The following is a 20,797-nucleotide window of genomic DNA, read 5'->3' on the forward strand; positions in this document are numbered from 1 at the left end:
ACATCAGACTGTAGTCCACTGCTGTACAACTCATTATCAAGTCGCCATTGTATTCCCAAGGCTTTGTGTTATTTTAGAACAGCAGATTCTAGAACTTTGAGCAAGATGTAAAAAAGTACAGACTGGCTTGGAGAACAGGGGAGGGGAAAAAATGTTCAGAGTACTCAACACACCTTTGCAAAAAGCAAATTGAGCTGCTTCCCTGATCCGTGATATCCACCCTGGGAAAGGAAGAGTTTAACCTGTTCTTGGACTTGTTCTTCATCCAAATGCCAGCAATTTTCATCATCTATGCTAGCACCTGCTGTTGGGTCAGGAGCACCTGCAAACAGCAAGAAAAGAAATAAATGATTATATTCTATATGAAGAAGAGAGGTTCTTGAGTCCAGGGGAGAGGACTCTTACAGAAGTTTTTTGATTTGTGTCTTCTCCTGTTTTTTAGATGCCTTGATTTTAATCTAAACAGTCTTTAAAACAGACTTAAATTTCTCCTCAGTAGTTGCAAGCACTTAAAAATTCTACCTATGAAAAGGCATTTAAGTAAATTTCTTTTCTCTAACATAACATTAAAATCAAGGTGAGGGTTTTTCTTCCCATCTCAGCTGCTACACTAGAACGATTTTACAAGGAAAATTAAGACTTTGAATTATATTTCCACCACTGTGATGTTAAAAACCACTCTCCCCAAAACACTTGGGTAATTCCTGTACCTTCAGCAATCTTGCTCAGGTTTAAGTGACTGTTAGTGAGCGCTGCTATTGATGAACATGAGGAGAATCATCACCTTGGTGTCTCTGAGCTGTGATGGCTCTGCAAAGCTAAACAAAGAGTAAAAAAAATCCCCAAACAAATCCAAAGTCTTAAAGCACTAAAGGCATTTCCATCATAAGTAAGAGCTACAGATACTTAACACCATGCTGCTTTCAAAGGAAGTATCTTTACACAGGCAATGTCATCTGCACAGAGTTAATTTAGAGCAACTCCACTTGAATTAGCCCAATGCCAACTGAAATTACTAGATTCATATCTGGCAGCACTTAGGTCACAGACTGCTGTAACAGCAGCTTTTGTAGATAAGACCAGTGACTTTCCCTCTCTTTAAGAATGACAAAATTAACTAAAACAAGTTCTTGCACCATCTAGTAAACTATTTTTCTGAAGAATGCTGCACCTCCACTGCACATTTTTTACAAGGTCTTTAAACCGAAAACGCTGGAAAGTACTTACCTGCAGTACTGGACTCAGCTCAAGGTAGGGCACCATCATACCAGATATAAGTTATTTTAAGCATGGCTGATACTCAAGCTGACTTAACATTTTTATTTTGGACTTATCACAACTGCATAACCTCTATCTCTATTATGTTTTGCAAAGATGTTATAGAAATTGAATCACTTCACACAATCTCTCTCTGAAATCTGTGTCCATGTTACCTTTGCAGAAAAAAAGAAAATACTGCCAGCAATGCCTTAAGTTTTAGCTTTCATGTTTTCCAGATTCTGTACTATACTGGTATATAACTCTGAACTTCATATAAAGTGTTAGCAAGTTCTCTTCACAGGGTACTTAGACAAAACAATCCTTTTCCACCCTGGGAACCAAGGACACCGTTGCAGCTTCAGGCCCAGAAAGTATAAACGATGGCAAACTGAGGAGAGCAATCTGGGAGGATGGGACTTCATAACCTGAAGCTGTAATTGGACAATTAACCACAAAAATGGGCCAAAACTTATAAAAGTGTGAAAACCCGTGACCAGTCACCCATTTTGGGTGTAGCCTCTGCCAGGCTCTTGTACTGCCCAAGGAGTATCTTTTGAAGGCCTATTTAACAAACACCTACTTTATTCCTTTAACTCTGTCTGGCCTCTGCTCTAGATAGCTTCTCAAGGCATCACTAGGGAAGGAAAACAAAATAGCTACAACTTTACGATGTACAGGAAAAAGCCCATTGATTCTATTGATTCAAGCCTTTGTTTCACAATTGCAGCTCTGCCATGAAGGTGAAGCTTTTAAGTGGTCACAGGAAATGCTGAACTCTTTATCAATGAAAATAGAAAATTTAGAGGGTCAGAGGGATGTCTTATCTACAAATTGCTGAGACAGTAAACAAAAAGATGTTCCAGCTCAGCAACTTCCTAAACTGCCTCCAATTTCAGAGCCTAAAGCTGGGAACACTGCACTGCTGCATATATACACACATACATGTTTAATTAGTAAGAAATTGTGCCTTTGCAGGTGTGAATAAACTCCCTCGCCTTCCACAGGAGCACAAAAGCGTCTCAGAAGAAAAGGAATCAAGCTCAAAACAGCATAAAAACTGAGGAATGAAAAACTTGCTCTTCTGTAAATGCTTCAATCTTTAATGTATTAATTTTAAAGGGCTTTGAATTTTGCCAGCTACACGAAACACACACTGATAAATCTTTGGTTGCAAAGAACAAGATAAAAAGGAAAATCAAGCCACACAAGAATAAGCAGTGCAGCTGTTGCACAGACCCATATTTGCAGTATCACCTTGCAAATAGTTTAAATATTTCATTGCTCTAAAACACAAAGAGGGCAAACAGGAACTATACAGAAGCAACAGTATACAAAATACACTTATATTTGTTCCTTACTTCAACAGAGATTTATCTTTAAATAATCTTGGTATGGTTACTTTCAAACTGAATTAAAAATAGCCCAGTATTCCCCAGCTAAGTTTCCCTATTTAGGGGATGAACAAAAAGTCCTTCTGCAACTGCACACTTTATCAAAAGCACATCTGTCATTTTGTGTTATAAGGTTAGAAAAGCAATACAGCTACCACAGATTCTTTAACAACATGTTTCCTATACAAAAATAAGTGTGCCTGCTACCCAGGGCCAGCAGCATTGCCTTCACCAAGGCTACTCCTGCCAGTACGATCCAAAATATATCTTAACCAGGAAAACAGTATCACTGTACTCGCATCAGTGTCACTTGCAAACTGAGCCAAGGGTCTGAGCTCTACAGTGCCCTTCAGCACACTACACAGATACAATGACTCAGAAATATTTTTTTTCTTACCAGATCTTAAATAGGCAACATTTAGTCATCCTCAAAATTCTGAATTCTACAGAAATTTCAGTGTACATATAACCAGCACCAGCTACAGTTGTAATTCACTCATCTTTCAATCCTGTTGGCAGTCTTGAGCAATAGCTGTGGCATGGAGACCACTGAGATGGTAAAATCCAGCCACCCTCCCACCAAGGCAACAGCCAGGCATTCTCCTGATGCTGCTGGAAAAGCCTCAGCATCTGCTGCCCATCATTTTTGTTTTGGGGTCAAGACATGACCATCTTCCACGTCTCTCACCTAGGCACTTTTGAAGTTCACTAGGTCCATCTACAGTCAGGTGACTGATCTAGCCTTTCTCCTCTCCCACTCAAACACATCATGGATGAGATTTCTACACTAGCACTTCTGAAAACACAGGACTGGGTGAAATAGATAAGGAACTATCTGAATGAGCAAGAGGAAGAAGCTGCCTTAGGGGCTATGAGAAGCCGTAGGAAGGCTCAGACTCAAGGCTGAGCAGGCAGAGCCAAAGGCTCAACCCAAAGGCAGCAGCCTGGCTCAGGGTGTGGCATGGCCCCAAACAGGCCCTGGGGCAAGGCTCTGGCAGAAGGACAGTTCGGCTGCAGAGAGGAAAGAGGAACATGGGCAGCCCTGAATTTAAACTCTGTAGGGCAGTTTGGTACCAAGGCTAAATCCTGTTTCCCGCTCGTAACCTGGGAAGGTGTTACATGCTTCAGAGAGATGTCAGGAGGATAAGTGAGTTCACATTTAAACTATGAAAGTGTAAAGTACTGTATAATTATATAATATTAAAACCTGTAATTAAACTGAGTCAGTTTATAGACACTAAACTAACATATTAATCTCATTCTCTCCAGCCTCTGGCTTGTTAAACTTCTGCCATGATCGGTCTTTGAAATCCACTTTACATCATGTACATACAGTTAAATACAATAAATGAAGTATCTATAACTAGTATACAGACACAGCCACATATATTTACTCATGCTCTTTTACTATAATTACTAAATTGCAATGCCAGCAGTTAAAGCAGGAATATTGTGCACAACTGTTTGTGAGACTGAATAACTAATACTATTTGAAAATAGGGTAGCAACCTTTTATATTTAGGGTCATAGCAGGTTGCACATTAAATATAATCAAGTCCCAGGTTCTAAGAAGGAGAAACATTTAAAAAATAAACACTTTTTTTATTTACATAGCAATTTAAAAGCAATTGCTTTCAAAATGAGCAACCACGTTCAAGAACTGGTGCTGTACATGGAGAACTTAACCTCACAAAATAGAACAGGAATTTCTTGACTACTACTATTCTTGACTACAAATAGAACAGGAAGTTCTTATATTTCCAACTACTCAGGTGCAGATCAACAGTGAGATTTGGATAAAACAAGGCAAACTGCTTCCTTGATCCTTGTTTCTGAAATATCAAAGAGTTGACATCAAACAAAACCATACCAAATTATTCACCCATAGCCATGCGCACTGATATCTTCTTGAACATTTTAATAAAAATGTCATTAATTTAAGTATATAAATGAAACGTAGATCAGTTACATTTTATTAAATGTTACCCCATGGCAGCATTTACAGAGAAGATATGGAAAAAATTATTACAAATAAAAAGCATGACTTAATGAGTACTATGTGAAGACAGAATGAAAGAAACCCAGCTAGAAACCAATGCTGCTATATGCTGATTCACAACAGAATAATGATTGATTTTATAACGTAAGTATGCTCCAATTATCCTAAACAATAATACATAAAACCAAAGATCATTAAAATAATGGTTCAAAAATATTATTATGCCTTTGATTCCCCAAATGATTCCAAGTTAATACATAAGTCATGTAACTTCAGGACTTTTGGGTGAACGATTTAACACCTGTTCAGCAGCTCACAGCACCAAAGGAAACAACAAATGCTATAAAGCTGTCAGTGATAACAACACAAAATAGTCCTGTGAAGACAGGACTGGCTATGCTAAGCTGCTGAGGAAAGTTTTTAAAATCCCAACAAGTTTTTTAACTTCAAAAAATTCTGCATTCCCTCTGTACATATGGCCAAACATGCTGTATTGTCTACTAACAATATCTAACCTCTCCTGCTAAAATCCACATCTCACAAAAATCCAAATCACCATACAGCAATAAGTTTCAAATCTTATTTCTGGATGGCAGATAGAACTTTATCAGTATAGACAAGCATTCTTTATTTTAATTATCTTCCATGTCATTTAACAAAATCTCATAATTTTCTATGTAACACGTTTTATATTTATCTTTACTGTATCTGAAAGAACCTTTCCTAAAAATATTAGTTTTATTAATTATCTTTTCACGTTACTTTGGGGTGTTTTTTTTGTTGTTTTTTTTTTTTCTTACATTCTACTACTTATTTGCTTTTATTTGGGTTTCTTAAATTTTTCTAGTTTTTGCTGCTCTTGCTTTTACTTCTTTCTGAGATCTCGCTCACCAAACAATTCTCATACTAAGCACTGAAGCACTTCACTTTCATTCTTCTTGAAAGAAAATTCACCTGCTATTTCCTCTATTCCTCTTTTGCAACAGACTCAATCAATTTTGCACTTCAGGTAGGGCCACGTGGAAGATTCCATAACTTTAAAAATAATTTATCGTCTTTAATATTATACATTCTTTTTACTAGCAGACCAGCAATACATTGCATTCAGGTGTACAGCCCTACCCTACCCCACAATTTTCCACTAAAACCCCCATCATTCCAGTTAAGTATATTAAGTGCATCTAAACACATTAACCTGTAGCTCCAGATTGCCCCTTTGAACTTAACAGTTATAGGAACAATATTAGATACTCTGAAGTTTTCTTTGAATGGTTTTTTTTTTTTTTTTTTGAGATGTTTTCTTCTTGAATGCCTCCTCCAGCACTGCTAATATACATTACAAATTAATGCTTGCTGAGGATGCACCCACACTTGCCTCGACAAATGCAGAAAAAAGTAGAGAAACAAGGTGCCTTGTCCATTCAACTCAGAAGATGAATGTACTTCAGCTGCTTCCTCCCAGGTCTTCCCTCTTTGAGTTAATCTGTAGATGGGTCTGTACTAGCAAGTGACTTTTATTGTGAGCTGGAGAATCAGAGAATGGCAGAAAGTCTAGACAAATCCATACAGTTCCTCCAAGAGCAGAGATTGCAAAAGCAGCAGTAAAGACTCAGGAAAAGAAACAGTACAGCTTAAACAGTAAAAATTAAGGTTTGTCAGGCTACCCTTATACAAAAACAACAGAGTCTTTTTAACTATGCACATAATAAAAAACCAGTAGTAATATAAGATTAATATGAAAACAGACCTTCCCTCTTTCCCTCCACCTATCCTGCAGGTACTTTGCTATTTCTACTCAAATTCCCATGAACACAGTTTGGCCTTCCAACCAATTTACTGAAGTGAAGGCTTCACACCTGTGAAAAGGCAGCTCTAAAATGACAAACTCAGTTGACAATCTGTTGTCATCCTGACTGCTCTCTTCCTAGACTACACTTTCTCTGCCACAATGGTACAAAAATTAACAGAGAGGAAAAAAAACCCTCAACTAAGCAGGACCCAAAGCTCTATCCAGCTATATCCAGTCAGAGCACACCCAAATCAAAATCCAATGTGAAGCCAGCAGTAGTACAAACACCAGGGAGGGTATCAGTATTAATACATCCAGTTGTTTTCAGTACAGATTACACACCACAAAACTCCAGTTTTGAGATCACCAGGAAAATGAACAGCTGCAGCAGTGTCACATGAGAAAATCAAAACACAATATCTTCTCAAAAATAAAGGGTGGGAAAAACTGTTCAAAACAAGACAGGTCTACAGGATAGTTTTGCACTACAAACTCAACATCTGGAGCACTGGAGATAGGATAGACTAAATGGTGATCATCACCCCATGATACTAGAATGAAAAACATTTTTTTTGGTCATTTTTCATAGGGTTTTTTTTGTTAACTTTATTATTTTTACTCTAACAGATTTTATAAAAGATCAAAAGAACAAAATTACAATATGAATCCCAGAAAAACACTTATTATCAGAAGAAATCACTTTTTCCTTAAGAGAATTATGCAATTTTTAGTATTGTGAACATGAAAAGAAATTCAGACCATGGTTTCATGTGTCTTTTATGACCAGCCTCCTTCAGTAATAGCAGTTCATTTTCTTATGCTGCCTGCATTTTCTGCTATGGCTTTTGGCATTTCAGTAGAAAATACTGACAGTCAATAAAGACATGCTGAAATCTCATTTACTAGGAGGACAGCAACATATGTAAGAAACATTTCAGTTTTGTGGATAATTTTAAACTAACCTACTCAAATTCATTGTGAAATGTCAGAACTGATCATCAACTTAGAATAGGAAATAAAAAACTTTTTTCTCTTTTCAATGATAAAACCCTCAAATCTTTCTCTGAAACTACTCAATATAATAATGAGCAATGAGATATTCTGACAGTAAGAAAATAGACTAACATGGCTACGATTAATTTACAGCTTCACTTTTATCAAGTTTGTAAACAGCTTGTCATTTCTCTTCTATTAGCCATAGTATAGCTAATACAGACATTTATAACACCTGTCCTTTGTGTCCCACTCCCTTTTCTTCTCCTTTTCTAATCACCCTTAACTAAATATTCTGTACCTCTCTCTTACCCTAATTCTCCCTTATCCATTAGTTCACTAATGTTCAGGTTGTTAACATCACGCATATGATACATGCTTTCAGCTCACATCTGAGCATGTTCCTCCATTGCTTAATGTCCTGCCTCTCCTTTAGTCTCACTTCCTTTCCACTGTCACCATCACATCCAACAACTACAGACACTGGCCTTTTATGGCCACATCCCCATAGCCTCCAATGCCAAAGGAGACCACTGCTCCTGAAATTCACTTTCTTGCAGCATCGTCTGTCTGGGCCTGTGAGGGTCACAGAAGCACAAGGAGGAACTTTAATCTGCAGATGAATTCTGTTATTAAAAAGACTTGGGTTTTTTCTGCCTACACTGTAGCTATCAGACACACGGTTTTCTTTATCTTAATATTAAGCATCTTGGTTCTATTTGTATTGCAAGGTCTTTGACTAATAGTCATGCCTCAGATATTTAACACAAGACCTGTTCCTGTCAACGGAAAAAAAAGAAAGTAAGACCATTTTAGATATTAGGTAACTTATTCTTCCCCTGTATGCTGCCCTTATACCTGTGGCCACCTGAGAGGACATTTCTGTAAGGTGAGCTTACAGGAACACAGGACTCTGAAAAACTGGGTCACCTCAAACCCACAACCACCTGCTCTCAGTTCAGCAGGGTCTGTAAGAAAACCATGTCAGAAGCCTCAAGTCAAACCCAGCACCCTTTAACAAACACAAGTTGTTCAGAGCAAAAAAAGCCATTAAAATCCTGCAGCCGAGAGAGAACCAAAGACCAAGACCTTTGCTATGCTCTAAGTGCTGCAGCATCAACAGGAAAAAAAATCAAAATACAGTTGTTATGTTTCTTCTGACATCATATATAAACCAAACCCCAAAGCTTAATAGAACTATATTTAATGAATGCAAAAACAGTAACACCTACTTTATGCTTTGCCATTAAAACAAAATTCCACAATCAAAGTGCCAGAAAATTAGTACAAAGAACAAAATAACAGCCACCACTGGTAAGTTGACAAAAGAGTTCCTTTAAGCAATATGGTTATACAAAGAACACCACTACTCAGTTTTTACCAGCTGGAAAACACAAGCATGAAGCAGAGCAGGTCACCTATTAACTGAACTGCTGAAGACATCAAGCTCATTGCTTTTGAGTTCTTTTCTCTATTTCAAAGAGTACCATTTTCTAAATATCTTAAAATGAAGGTTCAATAGCAGAATCCTCTTTAGTAAACATCATTGAATCACAGAATAATTCAGCATGGAAGACAACTAGGCAGGTCACACTCCTAAATGTACAAAAAAGCTCAAAACCTATGAGGAAATGAAGCAAAAGGAAGGACAAGTATCAAACTCACCATGGACTTGATTGATTTCTGAATTCTGAGAAAGAATTTCATCTGCTAATTTTTGAGCAGTTGGCAAAACTTCTGTGTGGTGTACTGTGATCAAATACTGCACAAATTTTTGTAGCTGGTCTCTGTTCATTTGAAAGAGTGTCTCTGAAATGGGAAGATGCAGTTTGACCTGATCTGGCTTGCGGATCCGGTATAAAGAGAGTGCCACAACGTGGGCACAGTAAAATATGTCCTTGTTTCCACAGCTACAGGTCACTGAGGTAATCTTGCAACGATCAAAGCTGATAGCTACATTGCAAACAGTTTCTGGCTCCGATTGCATTGCAGGCTCTGTTACTGTGCCACTCAAGTGGAAACCTGTGCAGGGAAAAAAAGAACTTAATGATATATGTAAAATATTATATCTCATAATCAAGAAAGTTTTGTTAATGAAAAATTATACATCTCAAAGAATTTGCTTTAATTACAAATATGATTAATCCTTTATTTCATACATTACCTCTTTCATCTCCAATAAAGTCAAAAGGGGAGTAAAAAGTTTAGTTTACAAGCCCTCTGCCATTCCATCACAACATTCATAGAAGTTTGACAGCAAGAGAACTATTTACTTGGTAAATGACAGCTGCAGAAGCAGAGCAGCATTCCATCAAGACCAACATGAAACTACTCAGTTTAAATAGGCAGCAATTTTCCAAACCCCCCACCAGGGAGCCTGCAGCACCTACCAGCAAATTTAAGCATTCTCTCAATAAGTAAGAAGGAAGTAGTGCACTCTAGTGGCATGAGCTCAGGTCCTAGTCTCAACTGACTCACTGACAAGCCATGTATCCTCTTTGCTTTCACCTCTCCCACCGCTGAAGTCAGACTAAAGCTCAGCATCACCCAAGTGATCCAGCAGAACAGCTGTTTGTGCAGCATTCTGGACATGGAAACTGCTGCAGTTACCAACACACAGTATGTCAGACTTGTAACACTGAATGAGACACACATGCACTGTTCCAGATGCATATTCAGCCTACATTACAGTCCTATTTTTCAGTCAGCATAATAAAGCAAAAGACCTAGGTCTGTATGTACTATAAGAAGACATCATACACTCTAAGCAAGATGTTTCCTGACACTACATGTCAGCACAGCACAGCACAGCACAAAACCTCAAATGCTGATGATTCAACCTGAAACTTGTATGTCCAACATGAAGGCCCCAGGTTTGGCTCTCAATGCTTTACCACTAAATAGCAGAATAAGGAAGTTTCTTTTCAGTTTTACATAAGCATGATATTGATTTCAGGTCAATCACTGAATCTGAGATACAGATACAAGAAAATGAAACTGAATTTCATATGCCGTACCAGCATTAGATTTGGAGAGTACACATAAAAATCTGAGATAGATACAAGTGTTATACAACAAATACTCACAATGGAAACAATATAAACCCACACTCCTCCAATGTCAAAACCAGATCTGATACTCTTGAAATACCATTAAACTGTACTGCAGGAAGTATTATCACATGAAGATCAGACGTGGGGGAGAGGGGAAAACAAGATACACATAGTTCTAATCCAAAAAGCTGTATCCCAAATAATTTTTAAAAAGCTCTTCATCTTACAGGAAACAAAAGGAAAATCCCTTATTTTTTTCCATTTGTTGAGGCTGTGTGTTTCAGAGCAGGTTATCAGTCAGCATGAGTGCAGTACTCTCATACTCCACCCTGAAGAAGGTCATATGCACACACTAACATTGACTTTGCAATGGGATGTCTCCCAGGAGTCAAGGCTGAAGAGGCAGTCAGTGTAAAGTGCACAGAGAGGAAAAGCAGTGGATGAATGAGAACAGATTCAAGCGGTATTCTTGCTCCCACTCACCCCTTGTTGAGAGAAAGGGAGTGGAACTGCTCCTCACATCATGAGTTCCCTCCTCTGTCTTTCCTTTTGGTTTTTAAGTAGCCACAGCATGTTTCTTTAAGTGCCTTCTCTCAAAAAGAAAGGCTTTGTTCAAGTTTAACCAGCTCTATTTATTTCTGCCTTATTCCCAGTAAGTGGAAGTTTGATTGGTGGTCCCAAAGAAACTGCATGTGAGATTATTTTAATTCCACTTCCCTGTGAAGCATACATTAAAAAAAAAAAAGTATCTATAATCCATGAGCTGAGGAAAATCATAACACTTGACACAGAGCCTGATCCTTCTCCTTCCTACTCTTTTTAAATACCGGAACTCCTATTAATTACAGTAGAAAAACACCCAATGAAAGCTTTTCTATTAAACTGATGCAAAGTAGTAAGAAAACAGACCAACCAGCTACTTTACCAATATTACCACTTTTAATTTGTCGGTACATTGTTCAAGCATTCAAAAAAGTTAAAACCCTCCTGGAAACATGGAGGTTCCAGAAACACTTTTAAGAGCAGGCCTGCCCTTAAATCCCTGCAGTGCTCAGAGACAAACACAGGTCATGGCTCCCTCTCCACTGAGGGCTTTTTATTAAGAATTAATGTTACAAGCGCCAAAATTTAGAAACGTTTAGAAAAACAGATACTGGTCTAAACAATGGCAGCACTAATATAGTCACCTTACTTAACATACCCTTCTTAACTTAGCCTGAGTTTAAACAAAAACACCTGCTGCTCTTGCAGGCTAAAGATGTAGCTCTGTACTATTGCACCAGGATATGCATCCCAATTATAAAACATGTTTTCCTCCTCTTTATCTGTTTGCATTTTTAAAGAAAGAAATTGTTGTTAGTAAGTATGACCTTTAAAAAGTTTTAACCATATCAGAAAAAAAAAAATCAGGAAATTTCAGCTCAGAAGCACTGCTAAGGCTGTTGTAATTTTACCCACAAGAAATCAAATTACACCTTCACCACTGACCCTCAACAACGCAGAGTACTGAACACGTAGATTTAATTATTTTTTAATCTAATAATCTAACATTCTCCTACTAAAGTATGGAAAGTTTGTAGCAGGTAAGAAGTTGATGCACTGTGCTTTGCTAAAAACTGTTCACCAGCAGTTAACTTACAGCCTGTCAAGAAGAAAGATGTTACACCCTCCTGGAAAAAGACAAGAGCAATCACCTGTGTGGGGACTTGAAAAAAACGGCATTTCACTAACAGATCCAAAGGAGAAGAAAAGGTCTCTTAAGTCAAATCCTGCAAGTCCTCACCCTAAACAAGTATTTCCCTTCAAAGGGAAAATTTCTCTTTTACCCAAAGTTACGGAACCCTTGCTAGAAATACTTATCCATTCTAAACACTCCAAGAACAACAGTACTTCACTTTTTAAAGAACTCATTCATTATTAGCTAAAGACAACAAAAGTGTTGCAGGCAGAGAAATGTGTTCACTACAGAATGAGTGAATTATTTACATGTTTATATTTATTTTTACTCTTCTCAAACTACCAAGTGATCAGGACCAGTCTCGCTTGACCTACATGTCCAACACACAGAGGCTTTGCATTCTGCAAAAATGTGTTTAGAAAAGCAAGTGAAGCACTAAGACAATATATAAAACAAAGCTCTTTTACAAAATTACTTGTTTTCTGTTGGACACTCACTTCAAACACACCTCAAATGTTATTTAATAGCCAATAAAATAGTGTTCTCAGCTGTCATACTTTTGGAAGGGAACTGTGCCAAAGTGGCATCAGGAATAAAGCATTTAGAAGTCTGTGATTTTTACAAAGCAACATTTGCCAAAAACTGATAGACAGCATTCAATCCACTAACTAAAAATATTCTGAGACTTTAAAGCCACCTGAAAATTGGAAATTCACACTATTACAATGTAGTATTTGCCAGCACAAGGATATATGCCTATCATAACAACAACAAATTACCACTTCAGAGTAAAACAAAGCAAGTTCAGACTGTAACACACTAAGGAGTAGGGAAAAAAAAACCAGGGTCATGTGGAGAAGCAGCAGCAGATAGGCTTTTAGTTTCAAGTCAGAAGTGAATTTTGAAACAGTAAGTTTCACTACCTAATAGAATAAGTAACACAGTTACTGTACCAAATAAGCATCATTAATGGCATCTCATGAGCTTAATTAATCTCTAATGTCAGTGTTAAAAACCATCATCCTCAATATGTCCAAGCCCAAAGAGGCTTTGGAAATTATTTTGAAAACATACAGACCAAAATGAACAAGAACTCTCGGAAGTAGCCATTTAAACTGCTGGGGGTAGTGTGGTCTATGTCTGTGTGCATGTTCACTCAGTAACTCCAGTAGCTAAAAAAAACCCCACCAAAACCAATAAACACCAAAAGAATATTGTAAGTTTACACTTGCAACTAAGGGAACATGATTGAAACACATCCATAGATCACCACTGGGTATTGTTTATCTTTAACAGAAAATATAAAAATGTCCAAACTGGATTACAGCAGTATCTCAAAGCTTAAAAACTGGTGCTCTTGTTTAGCTTTCTGTCATGTCCATGCCTCATCCACTATGTACACATTCTCCTAAAATTAGGAAGTATACTATCAGATGTATTTGGAAATTAATATTCTCCTTAAACATTGATCCACTGACTCTTTTCCCATGTATACATACTGCTTGCTGGTCAGGAACTCACTAGAACTGTTTTACTTTCACAGAAGAGGCCAGCAGATTAAGTTACTTACTGAGAAAAAAGTGAAGAGCTTTTTCTGGGACCTGGATAATTCAGCATGCAAGGCCTACGCAGGTACCTCCCCCACATACAACTTTACATTGGTTATCAGAATTGTACTCTCTGTCTTTAACAACCTTTAAAATAACTTGCAGACCTACCAGCTAGCATTTATTCAGACTACTACATTACTTGGCAAATATATAATCACTGTGTAAAGTGTAAATACCTCTTTTTCATCTTGCCTACCTAAAAACAACAGACAGAAATGCTTCTGGAAAGTAGTTTTCAAGCATGCCCATTAACTATTTTTCATACTTACATCAGTGGCTACATTTTTTTTCCCCAAGACAAGCAAAAGTCTAAACCATGCTCATTCAAATTTTGTCTTTTTAGAAGTGGTTTTTCTTTGCGATGGTAAAGTAGCATCTTACATTCAACTCTGTTTGAACTTTGGAACACTCTAAGAACAGATCAACAACACACTTTGAAATTACTATGAAATCAAAACTTTGCATGCCACCTTAGCCTGAAGCTAATTTTAACAACTTCTCCATAAAACAGAGAAAACACTGATTTAAAAAGAAAAAAATTCATCCATCGTATCTTAAACATGCCAATGCAAAGATATTAAGTACTTGGAAAAGATATTAAGAGCAGTACATAAGATGTTTACTGTTTCTGATCAATGCATAGAGTATAGACAAACTTCTGTTTTGACATCATTGCCACCTATAATAAAATTAGCATTATCTCTGCACCCAAACACTAACAGAGGATCTGTCTCAACTAATCACCTGGATTCCACAGCTCCCTTTCATAAAGGTAATAACTAGGATTTGGTATTCCATACTTTTGCAAGCGAGACAGTGGGAGTAGCATTAAGTCCACGCACACAGGACACTGACAGCTTGAAGGTTCCCTTGGCACACTCCCCAGAATATGCACTGCAAGAACTGCAAGAGAGGCAGCAGCAGTGACTTGAAGAAGATTTATTTGTCCCAACCCTGAGTTCAACAGCTGCATTTAAAAACACCAATCTTCCATGTTTTCCAGCCCAAACCTCCAAGTCTGACAACTGGTCAACTAATTATGCCTGTTAGACAAGGGCCTCCACTGCCCCTCCAAGCCAAGTTTGATGACACATCTCTACTGCTCAAAAGCAGCCACATATCACTGCAGCCCAAGCCAGAGTCATGGATGACTGTGGATAAATCCAGCCACATTACTCTTCCCTATAAAGAAGGAAAGGCTTTGTGAACAGCAATAACACAGGAAAATGCCTTCCACTGCCCAACAGCTGTATCAGATCTGGACTGGGTTAAGACAGATGCAGGCTGCAGTAGCTCATACTGTCTGGAACAGAACATGCACCAAACAAACACGGCCTGATGGGCTCCTCAGGGTTTCACTGCTATCCTTGTGGTTAAACAACTTGCAACTCACCCCACAGGAACACCATATGAACTATAAAATTACATTCTCATCAGCACTGCTCACAGTCTCAGGTCACGTCTCTGCAAAACCTGAAAGCTGTCTCCATTTCAAATTACTTAATACAGATATAGTCAAGCCCATTTTAAGTGTTTGTAGCATTAGACTTTGTAGACAAAGGGAAAGCAGCAAAATCTTGGTATAAGAAAGAGATATATTTAGAATGGTGCTTTCCAGACAGCAGTAACAGAGCTTTCCTCCAGCACAGTGATGCTCGAACTGTGATCTAGAATGCTGTGGCAAGTAGCAGAAGCAGAGATGAAGCGGACAAGTCTCTTCTGTTAAAGGCTAAACACAGGGCCAAGAATCACTAAAACTGTCAATGTTGAAGTCACAAGGCCAGCAATCCACAGCTGCAGGTCACCTCTCTCAGGTACACAAATCAAGCCTTTTCATTGGTTTGTTGTTTTAGTTTTGTTTTCAAAGGGCATCAGCCTGAAACAAGCTATGCTCCTCTATGCTACAAGTTTACCAGCTGCTCTCTCAATAGCTATCCTATCTCAATACCACGTATCCTGAAAGCACCAGCAAACAAAACAAGAAATCTCAGTGTGAGCCTGGAAACCCCAAAGCTGATGGAAGCTAAGTACTAGTTTACTGTGAGAAACCAGCAGATAGGAGATTCATTTATATACGTGACATTTCTTCTAATAATATAACCCATAGAGATCATGTGACAGCAATTTACAAAAAACAGAATGTGAAGAAATCATAGTCTTTGTAGAATGTGGGCAAATTAACATTTTGTGACTTACAATGTATTAAATATTGTAATCCTCAAACTTTTGAGGGAGACTAAAAAAGGCTAGCAGAGGTGAGAGGAACTGCCTGGATCTGCCATACAGCAGCTTGCTACAGCAAAATTATGAAATCACAGTCATCAAAACTACTCTGATTCTCAATAAAAACTGGAAATAAATTTAAAATTAAGGCAAGAGGAACAAAAGGGTAACTGACACTCAAGACACGAGGAAGAAGTGTGAGTTTTTTAATGCACCATGATGTCCAGATCATCCTGCTAATGCACACTTAAATGTTTATAGATAAATTTTAATAAAATATGAATGCAGGCCAACATCGCACTCTAGTTTACATTTATCCATAATGAAGGCTAGAAACAAAAGGTTAGGAGAGATTAGCAATCTACATTTAAATTTTGATAAACAAAGCCTCACTCTGCTGGCAAACCTCACAGGCCTATGTTTATTGCAAAGGGAAACACTTGAGACGGGAGGATGTGCCAACTGCCTTCAGGGAGCTGCACCTTGAGAATACACTGGGAATGCCTAAGAACAAGGACTGATTACAACCAGCCTCCACAGTAGCAGCACAAAGATATTTGTTACTAGCTTTCCAGGAGGAATTCACTCCTGCTGTGATGGGGAGAAGCTGACATCTTTCCTGCAAACACCATTCCTCCCACAGCCCAAGGTATCTGTCTCCCAAGGTGATACCATTTCAGCTTTTACTACAACTTCGGATTTTGATCACATTTGCAAGGAGAAACTATTATTACTTGCTAGAGCCCAAGAAAAATATCACATATGAGAAAGTGACTGCCAATGAGTAAGAGCAACAAAGCTAAGCAGACTAAACCTGCCATTAAAATATCCTTAAAGCCATACAAGAAATAGACTGCTCCTGCATTCAGAAAGGTAAATATCCAGAGACTATCAGTTATTTTGAACAACTCAGAGGATGCCCTGTCTGTCGAATAGATAGAATGTGATTGTTTTTTAAAGTTACTATTTACTGCTTTATTGCTAAGAGCAGAAATGTTTGGTATTGTATGTCAACAGTAAAGGTTTATCTTCCACAAATCGCCCGTCTCCAGAAGAAAATAACAGAAATTACCTGAGACTGAAGAAAACCTTCAGCAGACCTACTTATTGAAAAGGGGGAGAAAGAGGACAAACCCAGTCTAACATTTTTTTTTTTTTTTAATTCTCCCTGCCAGTTTAACCCCATCTCTGCCCTATCCACATTCTTTATTGCTGCTACCACGTGTCCTTCCCTTATGCTACAGAGGCTGTATCAGCTTCACTTTATTGTCCAAAGTTAGGGTTCATCCGTGTTGGTAAAGCATTAGCACCAGTTGTCTACATGGCTCTTCAAGGACAAACTGAATTTGACTATCATAGGCCACAGAACAGCACAAACCTCAACACAAGATATGGGAAATCAAGATGGAAAAACTGTAGAAAATTGCATCCTGTTTGACGCATTGCTTTATCATCAGGAGAAACTGCTTTTTTTCTTACCCGCTTGGTGAGTGGGTAAGAAATAATCAAATTTATCAAATCAATCAAATTAATCAAATTTGTATTTTTTAATTGGAAGTAAATAAAATCCTAAAAAGGAAGATGACAGCAATCACTGATGTAAATCTGGAAAGAAATTTTTGAAATATTAGAAAACTACTCCTTCCTGCAAAGAGTGTGTCTGGATTTTCACAGCCATACTGAGTTTGAAAAACCCAGCCCAGGATGTCTGAGGCACAGTCATTCTGCAGTAAAAGGTACTTAAGTTAAATGTTTTCTGTTGTTGGAACAACCAATTGAGTCATTTAAGGCTGCACTCAAACAGTTCAAATGTAGGCTATGCAAAAGCACAAGCCAACGTAATTTTGAATCTAAACTAACCTTCCATCAGGAAATGTTATACTTTGCCTAAAAGAGGAAACTACCACTCCCATTTCCATTACTAACTGTGGAATAAATAATTTTCTTTTGTTTAAAATGGGGAGGGAAAGAAAAAAACCAAGCTCAATGCTGCACTTATGCCAGATGAAAAATGGCACTAAAAGTCACAGAATGTAAGGGAAACCCTTTCTTCATGGCCACAATTCTATTCTTGCAATTGTTTACTAAATGATCACAATGACAAACATTCACAATGCTTTATTGCCTTTTTTTTTTAACAAATCCTTATGATTACTGCAGGAGTCAGGTTGTTCACTGAACTTCTATTTTATCCATAATCAACGCAGAGGTCAAGACAGAAAAACAGGCTTTTAAGTTTGAAAACAAAAGTCACTACGTAGGAAGGACTTTCGGAAGGGCTCAGTTCATTTTAGACTATAAATTTTACAAGAGAAAGGTTTTCAGCAACTTCCTCAGGCCAGCAGAGCATTACAAAGGATTCCAGCAAAAATAATGAAGTACAACATAGTATTTCCTGACAAAACAAGAGAGAAAAAGCCATGAAAACCATAGTGCTGAAAGAGTTCTATAACTGAAGTCTAAAAATCCATCAATATCACAAGTGAGTCACTCTTCCACAGCTGAAGTCAACGCTGAGGGAAGTGTGTTTTTTTAGCTCTCAAGGGTCAACTGCAATAGAGTCACAAATGAGGACTGGAATCCCAAAAATACTACTATAATAACAATTAGTGTTTTAAGGAAAAGGTCAAAAAAGGTCACTTGTATTACAAACCAGAACATCCTTGATAACACTGGCACATAGCCTAAACCCACACAAGCTGACATCCTGTATGAAATCAGGTTCTTGTGGTTCACAGTTTTTCCATACTGTTGCTAAGTTAGATCCCAATCCATTTCTGTCCATTGAATGCATTTCAATTATTTTTCAATAAAATCAAAACAATATACAGTAGCCATGGCAAGTGCACCCCATTGCCAAAACTGGCTGGCATAGTAGTATTCTCACAGTAGTTCCCTCTATACTGACATGCACCACCTTTCTCCAGACACCGGACAAAGAATGGATAGAAAATAAAAATAGATTCTCAAAGGCAGCAACAATTTTGAATGTAAGTTGTTCACTTATCTGTTCATATTTATAAAATGGAAACGTGTGCTGGCTCAAAGGAGACAAAACAAAAGTATGTTCCCAGGCCGTAACTCCTTAGCATTTCTGATTTCTGGGAGCTGTGTACACAACAAGGACTTGGAACAAGTAAGAGTAGGAGTGTACGGGTGGGGAAACCCTACGTACATTCTAAGCAAATGTGAGCACATTGAGAGCACATGACTACTCCTCAAACAATACAAGTAACACTAGTATGCAGTTTTCTTTACGAGAAAACTGAGAAGTCAACCCCTTCCTCTAAAGCTACACAGTGCTTCTCCTTGAATTAGCAAGGCGTACTATTCCACTTTTCAAAAGCCAAGAAGTTTTTTAGTAGTATTCAACTCTAACCTGTGGCCCTCAGAAGTTTAAAAAGTTACATGTATTCTGATGGTGAATCAAAGGTTCTATAGCGCATCAGCATATAACATGCATGCCACTCAAGCCTTCATTAACATGCACGAAGTTGAACAATAAAATCCAACATAAGACTTTTTTTTCCTAATTCATGCTCCACGCCCTCAAAACCATAAAGCTTTCTAGACACCAAAAATGTGGTAGTGAAAAGTTTAGAAAAGAAGGGGGATAGAGAACAAAAAACTGAACAAACAAGAAAGCAGAGCTTCCATGGTAAAGAAAACAATCTAAGAAAGAAGGACAAATTTATACAGCAAAATACAATTTAATTTTTCATTTATTAAGCAAGTTATTGGAATTCTGCATATTGTATTTCGGCCTAAAGACCAGGTTTTAATAGTACATAAACTATCTGATTGAATGACAAAGAAACAAACAAAAAAGCATGTCTGGTAACATGTAACATTTCTAACTTTCACTGACAAGCCGTGGAACACCTTAGAACTACCTTTTGATGGAGAAAAATGAACTAATTACACCACCACTAAAATTTATTTCATTTTTATAATGCAATTCAGGGAGACATAAAAACAAAGTGACAGAAAGGATGGCAAGTAAGCCAAGCTGCTTCCATGAGATCCCTACATTTTCCTGGTGTTAATTTTTTCCTGGGCCTCAGCTTCTGATAACCTATCTAGACTACAAGTGTTTGCATTTGTGATAAGCTGCCAGGTGGTGTTGAGGAGGTGTGGTTAATGCCTCATTTTGTTAGCTTTGGCTGCCTACTGAAGTAGTGAAGACAGTACTTGCCGAAGAACATGAAACCCAAGCCACAAGATTAAGAACACTGCTGAATAATTTTGTGACTCGTTGTTGTGTGCTGATTTTACTTATCTCAAACCAGACACTGCTCTTGTAGGGGCACTAAATGTCCTTTTAGAGGCAAGTCTCATGCCCACAAGGTCACTTTTTCCAACAATGAAAGGATCTCTGTCTATGCTCTTAACTTTTATCATAACCTACCTATAACCTACCTATAATTGGGAGGGGGAGGAAAAAGGAAAATCACTTCAAAATCTTGAAGAAAATCATGTATATTTGGACTGTAAAACAGATGCAAGTAAACGCAGTGCCAGAAAAGCTGAACAGGAATCGAGCCTCTAACATCAGTTGTTGATATTATTGCTAAATAAAAGATTGTTTTCTAGCTTAGACTAAAGACTAAATTCAGTGAGGTACTGGATTATTACACAACACCACTGTCACCTAAGGTTGTATTGTCACAGTGCATTTAAATAGCAAGACATTGACAAGTTTACTTATGAATTAGTTTTCAGTCTTGTCTGACATACTTGGATTGAGAGACTTACCATTATTTGAAGTAGTTCTGTGTCACAATAAGTGAGACAAAAATAG

At 37.8% G+C, this 20,797-nt stretch overlaps 1 protein-coding gene across 2 annotated transcripts in view; it reads right to left on the reverse strand.

Annotated features, from left to right (window-relative positions):
- The window catches only part of ZSWIM6 (zinc finger SWIM-type containing 6), a 107,471-nt gene that overhangs the window by 39,295 nt on the left and 47,379 nt on the right, over nt 1-20,797 (reverse strand). For both annotated transcript variants that reach the window (XM_083883642.1, XM_083883643.1), the window contains exons 2-3: nt 9,098-9,454; nt 174-322 (exon numbers count right to left, since the gene is read on the reverse strand). In XM_083883642.1, coding sequence (XP_083739768.1) covers nt 174-322; nt 9,098-9,454 — 506 coding nt within the window. The remainder of the gene's footprint in view (nt 1-173; nt 323-9,097; nt 9,455-20,797) is intronic.

This window comes from Zosterops lateralis (assembly GCF_965231275.1).
Source record: "Zosterops lateralis genome assembly, chromosome: Z".
NCBI classification, from domain to species: Eukaryota; Metazoa; Chordata; class Aves; order Passeriformes; family Zosteropidae; genus Zosterops; species Zosterops lateralis.